Source organism: Emiliania huxleyi (assembly GCF_000372725.1).
Source record: "Emiliania huxleyi CCMP1516 unplaced genomic scaffold EMIHUscaffold_4539, whole genome shotgun sequence".
Lineage (NCBI taxonomy): Eukaryota > Haptophyta > Isochrysidales > Noelaerhabdaceae > Emiliania > Emiliania huxleyi.
This window is the reverse complement of record NW_005198580.1, coordinates 1-1,708: the sequence shown is the minus strand read 5'-3', so window position 1 is coordinate 1,708 and position 1,708 is coordinate 1. Positions and strand designations below refer to the sequence as shown.

At 60.6% G+C, this 1,708-nt stretch overlaps 1 protein-coding gene across 1 annotated transcript; it reads left to right on the top strand.

Moving 5' to 3' along the window:
• Positions 1-249: 249 nt before the first annotated feature.
• On the top strand, positions 250-1,588 carry EMIHUDRAFT_256248 (hypothetical protein; the record flags this gene model as incomplete). The annotated part of the gene is made up of 3 exons (XM_005768532.1): positions 250-329; positions 433-492; positions 1,321-1,588. 3 exons carry the CDS (start codon positions 250-252, stop codon positions 1,586-1,588), a joined length of 408 nt encoding a protein of 135 aa, XP_005768589.1.
• Between the last annotated feature and the right edge of the window lie 120 nt (positions 1,589-1,708).

The window sequence follows — 1,708 nt, the reverse complement described above, 5'->3', positions numbered from 1 at the left end:
GACTCGCATGCCTCGCATGGGTCGCAGACGAAGCCGCCCGGGTGGAGCCCGCAGACCTCGAGGATGTCCTCCGAGTGGCCACCAGGCTTGGACCACTGACCCCATCCGATCTCCATGCTCGGCTGTTCGCGTAGCAGGTTGAATGCGCGGATATAGTAGGACCAGCCGCGGAGGCCGCCGGCGTCGTACGACCACTCTGCGGGAGCGTGGCCTCCGCCCATGTGAAGACGAGAGTGCTCGACAGATGACATGAGGAAGACGGTCAGTGTGCCGCAGACGATCATCGTGGTACGTCGCGGGGATGCAAACTCGGAGCTGCGCTCTAATAAGTGCTCGCATTTCAGGCTAAGCGGTCTAGTGAGCATTCCATGACATCCATTGCCGCCTCAGCCTTATCAGCCTTTCTTTGCCCTTCTCCCTCAGATGCTGCAGGTTGCCGCTCGCCGGCGTGCTGACGGACGGGGGAGTGATGGGGGCGCGGGTCGTGTGTCTGTGGAGTAGCTAGCTAGCTAGCTAGCTCGCGGTCGGTGCAAGCAGGCGAATACACACAGTCAGTCTGTTGCGGGCATTAAGAAAACAGGATCTCGCGGCACGCCGCCGTTTCTAAGCCTTTCCACCCACCCCACCCACCCCACGCCGTGGTTTTCTTAGCTTCGGCCGGCACCCCAGGTCAATCCGAGCCGGGATCGGGGATCGGGGAATGTTTAGGTAAAATGACAATAAGGAAGCGCTGGACCGCTCCGGATGTCGCCAGTCCGCAGTCTGCCACCCACTTGGGATGACAGGAAGACGCACACACCTCCATCCACACCGCCCAGAACACCGCAGACTTGGGGAGAGAGATTTTAGGAAACCAACAAGAATTTAAACAAAAGAACTCTCTCTCACAGCACACAGGCTCGACACAGGTGCGAACTGGCGCGCCAACAAGAAATCACGACCTCACAGACTTGGGCAAATGACAAGAGCGCGCGCCGCAGGCGAAGAGAAAATTTGAGCGGGGCTCCTGTTCTCTCTCTCTTCTTCACACTCGTGTGTGTGGGCCCTTTCTTAGGGCCGCGCCTGCGGCGCGACGTTTTTCTTAGATTTTTGCGGAAATCGCTCAGCGTGGTTTCTTAATGGTAAGGTTTCTTAATGCCCGCAACAGACTGTACTTGTTCAGCCCTCGCTCCGACGGGATTACAGCCGCGGCGGGTAGCATTTCTTTTTTCCTTGTCGCAGCCCGCCCTGTGCACTGGGAACGCACGGGACGGCGCGCACTGGCACTAGCACAGGCGTAGCTTACGACACTTGGCCAGACAGCATGTCCTCGCCTGGCAGGAAGGGCATCAGGTGGGACGAGCCAAACCTGCAAGCGAACGCCGAGTACGCCGCCGCCAACCCCAAGATGAAGATTGACGAGCCAAAGACACCCTACCATTATATTGGGCAGCCGGAGCCGGCCGGGCTCTATTCCCCTCCAGAGATAAGCCTCGACGTTGGAAGCCCTCGAGGCATAGCTGTCGGCAGCGGCAGCGCCGGCGGCGCGTCTGGCGGCGCGCCCAGAGGTGACGAGGCCGGCAGTTGCGACCCCAGCAGCGCTGACTGAAGCCACCAACGGCGAAGGAGATGGCGCTGAACCCCGACAAGACGCTCACAGACGGGGATGCACGACCCTGTCGCGTTATCGGCGAGCGCGCTGAGCGCGGGCGCTCCACTCCGTCGCGCC